Below are 5,141 nucleotides of genomic sequence, written 5' to 3' on the forward strand. Positions count from 1 at the left end.
AGTCAATAACTCAAGTGCATTGAATCTATTTATATTAAAAAAACATTTTAAACAACAAAAATTCACAATCTTACCAAAAATTATATGGCAGGATTTCAAAACCAAAAAAGCAAAAGAATGTAATAGTTAGGTTGCTCCTTTGTCAATTGAGTTTAGCTTGGAATAGTTGTGATCCTCCCCATTCAAGGTCAAGTCTCTTAATTTGACATGTTGTACCTCTCGAATAGAGTAACTATATTGTGCACTTAAGCAAGTCTATACATACTATGGACTAGTCAAGTACAACTATATTGTGCTCTTAAGTGAGTAGTTTTACATGTTGTACTTCTGAAATAGAGTAACTAAATATTGTGCTCTTTAAGCGCTAAAAATAACTAGCTTGCCAATGGGCATTAAATGAGTGGGGGTTGTATATGCCCACAATGGGCATTAAATGAGTGGGGGTTGTATATGCCCAACGTGGGCAATACAACCCCCACTCATTTAATGCCCATTGGCACGCTGTATATTTGTTGCGCTCTTTAAGTGAGTCTATACTATGCACTAGTCAAGTACAATTATATTGTGCTCTAAGTGAGTTATTTGACATGTACTTTTGGAATAGAGTACATTATATTGTGCTCTTAATTGAGTAATTTGACATGTACCTTTGGAATAGACTACACTATATTGTGCTCTTAAGTGAGCAATTTGACATGTACCTTTGTAATAGAGTATCTATATTGTGATCGTAAGTGAGTTCACTAGTCAAGTATAACTATAATGTGCTCTTAAGTAAGTCTTTTCTTCTTTTTTTGTGACTAGGTTGAGCCTAGGTCATTTAGTAGATGGAAAAAGATTGATCCACCCACAATAAAATGCTTAGCACCAAAATTGTGTAAGCCTAAATCAAGTTTATATTATAGAATAACCAAGTACCAACAACCTCTCTATTACTTTTGAGGTGAGAGAATATTTCTTTTCTTAATCTCCATTGGCCAAAATTTTAAAATGTAAACTGCTCCTTCATATATATATATACACATACATATACATATATATACATACATATATACATACTTATATATATGTGTATATATATATATATATATACATACATGACTTGCATTTACAACAAACCTGTCTTGTGATTAAGATTCGCGGTCCAAGAGTATATCTATCCTGGCCCGTGCCCGTCCTCCATGTCTCCAAGTGGCACACCAGGACCCCATGACGCCATTACCGTGCTGATAGCTGCAGCCGCGAATTACAGGCCGCCATTCACCCGATTGCTCCCCTCCCTCCTGTCGGACGCCACGTCAAAGAACAATCAGTTGTTTGTGACAGGGACAGATAAAGACGGCCTTTACCCTCTGCCCGAATTTTCCTTCCAATTGGGCCCGAGAACGCAGCCCCTGTCTCAGTGGCGCGGCCCTTAAGTCTCAAATCGAATTTCATATTGCTTGCAGGGGAAGCCAAAGCCAAAGGCAGGTCCTTAAGCTCGGCTTTGTGATATATTGAGAGAGTACATGAGTGAAGTGAGGAGAACCGAGATGATGAATACTTACGAGATGGACTCAGGGTACCCTGACTCTGTGAATTCTTCGCCCCGGTCCAGAGAAACCGATTGGGAGGCCGGTGACACGGCCGGGGGCTCCCGGTTCAGACTGATGTGCAGCTATGGCGGCAAAATCCTTCAACGCTCCCACGACAACCAGCTTTCATATGTGGGCGGTGACACCCGTATTCTGGCGGTTGATCGCAACATCAGATTTGCGGCCATGAATGCCAAGCTTTCGAGTCTGTGGGGACCCGGGGTTTCGTTCAAGTACCAGTTGCCGAATGAGGAACTGGATGCTCTGGTTTCTGTTACAAATGATGAAGATATGGAGAACATGATGGCAGAGTACGAGAGATTGCAGAAAATGGGGTACAGATTCTCCAGGCTGAGGCTCTTTGTGTTCTCTAATAAGCCCGATGGGGTTTCGGCGCAGGGCAATTTGGGGTCGCTGATGGAAGAATCGAAGCAAGAAAATTGGTTCGTGGATGCCCTTAATGTCGGTCCGGTTAGCAGACCAGAGACTGTTCAGCAGGGGAATTGGATGAATAATGCGCCCAATTATTCATCTGGGCTGGAAGGCATTGGGATTAAGTGTGATCGGAGCTCTTCTCAGAAAAGTTATGGGGCTGATCAGATGAGTTCTAAGGAACAAGAAATTTACAGGGGAAGAGAGTTACAGCGGCCGGAGGGTCAGTCGGCAACGAGTTCTCCGATCGATCCCATCTCAGCTTCTGCACGAATAATCACACCAGCGGCCTCTCAGACCGAGATGAGTATAAATCTCGGGCACGGTTTGGAACAGGATAGTAATCTCGCTGCGAACCCTAAACCGATTGATTCAAACCGGATTTTAAAGAATGAGGATTTGAAAAATGCGGATCGGACGAATATCCAGAAGCAAGAACATTATACATCGGAATTTTCAGCTGTTACAAGTTCCCTGATAAACGAACGGGCGCATACGCAACCGCAGTTGCAGGTTCCGGTTCAAGAATTTCAGAAGCTCCAGCTGGGGCAACCGCAGGACCCGATTGCCAGACCAGTGGACGATATCGCAAATCTAAACATATCAGGTAGGAGAATTGTCTTATTAGTGTATAATTTGGTGGGTATTTCTACTGGTAGAGTAAAAAAAAATTATGTTTGGTTTTTTATTTAAATTTGTGAATGTTTTTGGAGTTTTTTGGGTTTTGGTGTTTGGAATCGAAATTTTACTTGGCTAATAGCAGTTGATTTATTTATTTAAATATTTTTTTCTCTTTTTTAATGCTTACATAAACTTATATTAACCAAAACCAAGAGATAAATAATTCCTACTGTGGTGTGTTACTAGGAAAACCAGATCAACATTGCATTAAAAGTATTTTTACTCCAAAAACAATACTATATATAGTATACTACAATCCTAGTTCTATACTGGCTATATAAGCTAGAATCCAAATAAAACCCATAGTTCAAATTAACAAAATGTGCCCAGATATACCCACATATATAGAAGTACAATATACTTGAAGTTAAACCATAACAACGGAGTCAGAACCAGAGAGTAATGAGAGAGGAAAACCTGAAAGGCCTTACAATATAGTTGAAGTTAAACAATAACAATGGAGTCAGAAGCAGAGAGTAATGAGGGAGGAAAACCTGAAAGGCAGTAGTTTAATAAGGTCACATTTTTGCTCTGGAAACAATGGAAATTCTGGCATGGAGAAAATCCAGAAATTTTTGAAATTCTTGTTTACAGTTGTTAACCTTCAACATTTTGAGTGCTCTAGAGGTTCTTGATGGTGCTGAATCCATTACCACTATCAAACAAATGATTCAAACACTCTCATTCTTGGATTTCTTGAAATTTCACTGTCCAAAAGAAATTGTGGTAAGACACGAGGCTGTTTTCCACTCATCATTTGAATATCAATATTGTGTTTGTTTGTTAATTTTGTATTGTTAATTTAAGCATCAAGCTCTGATGTTCATACTTTATCCTTTTAAGTGTGTACAATGTCGGATCACATGATATCACTGAAACTAGTTTTTTTAAGTGTGTACAATGTCGGATCACATGATATTACTGAGATTAGTTTCTTTAAATGAATCCAGAGATCTACTACGGATGAATTCATGTGTATCTTGAAATCTCATCGTAAAATCTCACTGTTATAAATGTTTCTGCCAACATCTCTAACTTCTTTGGTTTATTTGATGCAGATTTAGCATATAGTCAAATATTTATCTTTGAGTCTTAACCACCAGAATCACTAATTTTTAAGTCACACCTGGTGTGAAAAATTATATAGCCATTGTCAGTCTTTTTAAGTCACTACTGGTGTGAAAAATTATATAGCCATTGTCAGTGTAGTATAGATTTAAAAATTGTTAATATTTAATGGTTAAATAAAATAAATACATGTAAATACCCTCTAATTTAACCCCTGTCTAACTCTGAGAGCTTTGAATTTGTAAAATCCAGATATGTCGAGGCCCAATCCCAAATTGGATCAGCCCTACATGCCTCAGCAGCGACAGTACCAGCAGATTCCATCTCAGTCCGAGTACTACATGCACGACCAGGGATCCCAATTCGTTCCGCAGAACTACTGGCAAATGCAGGAACCCCACGGAGATCAACAGTCAGCGTATCATCCCGTCTACTTTATGCATGCAGGATCTCCCATGACTACCGTTCCTTCAATGGGGCAACCGGTGCCAGGAAGCGGAGGATATTATAACCCCGTGCAAAGGGTGACCCCGCCGGTTCAGTTTTACAGCCCAGAAGCCCCGCCTTTATCAAATCCAATGACAACCGCTCGGGCAGCGGGGACTGTTCAGAGGCAAGCCGGTTCAGATTGCACAGAGCCCTACAGAGCGCCGATTCAAATCCCTGCGCCGGTTCCCAAGGGCCCGTACACACCGGTGCAAACGGGGCCCCTCGCCAGCGATGCAAGAGTGATGTACAGACCCACCGGCCCTGTTCCCCTGCCACATACGGATCCATACTCCTACCCGAACGTCATGTATGAACCGAGTTCCCGACAGGTATACTACACGCAGGCATCTCCAGCCCTGAATCCTCAATATCAGACGATGAATCCGGACATGTGAACACTGTAAAGTAAAATTTGAGGCTATTTGGTCTGAATAACTGAGGCCTTTTGTTCAGAAGGTTAGGTTCGTTCACATAAATTTGATTGGGTTAAGTTATTGGTGGTTTTCGAAAGTTGTCAAGAAAGTTGGGTTCAGTTATTGGTGGTTTTTGAAAGTTGTTAAACAAGTCAGGTTTGTTTATATAAATTTGATTAGATCAAATTACTGTGGCTTTTCAGCTCAGAGAATCAAATTACTTATAAATTTGATTTGGTTAAATTATTGGTGATTTTTGAATGTTATTAAGAAAGTCAAATTCATTCCCATAAATTTGATTTTTGAACTCAAAGATTACTAGTGATTTTTGAACTCAAAGAAGCAAATTACTTGTGATTTCCCAAATCAGATTTATAATCGCCCATAATTTTATCCATAATATTTATCTACAATGTAAAATGCCTCGAAAAAGACTGGAAGTGTTGTTCTCCAAGCTGCTGAAGTTGTCAAGTCGGGTTACAGA

At 40.0% G+C, this 5,141-nt stretch overlaps 1 protein-coding gene across 1 annotated transcript; it reads left to right on the forward strand.

The window, feature by feature from the left end:
• Positions 1-1,364: 1,364 nt before the first annotated feature.
• Positions 1,365-4,903, forward strand: LOC149201279 (uncharacterized). The gene is made up of 2 exons (XM_089402909.1): positions 1,365-2,613; positions 4,008-4,903. Exons 1-2 carry the CDS (start codon positions 1,509-1,511, stop codon positions 4,637-4,639), a joined length of 1,737 nt encoding a protein of 578 aa, XP_089259035.1. The 5' UTR covers positions 1,365-1,508; the 3' UTR covers positions 4,640-4,903.
• The last annotated feature ends 238 nt before the right edge of the window (positions 4,904-5,141 follow it).

The sequence above is a fragment of the Pinus tabuliformis genome, chromosome 2_1 (assembly GCF_031772625.1).
Source record: "Pinus tabuliformis cultivar Carrire ecotype Pingquan chromosome 2_1, CPIR1, whole genome shotgun sequence".
In the NCBI taxonomy this organism is placed as follows: Eukaryota; Viridiplantae; Streptophyta; class Pinopsida; order Pinales; family Pinaceae; genus Pinus; species Pinus tabuliformis.

Bases quoted from the DNA above. Each gene is read 5' to 3' on its own strand.
- LOC149201279 (XM_089402909.1), top strand. From the start codon at position 1,509: ATGAGTGAAGTGAGGAGAACCGAGATGATGAATACTTACGAGATGGAC. The intron at 2,614-4,007 runs GTAGGAGAATTG...TGTAAAATCCAG, and splicing joins CGCAAATCTAAACATATCAG to ATATGTCGAGGCCCAATCCC.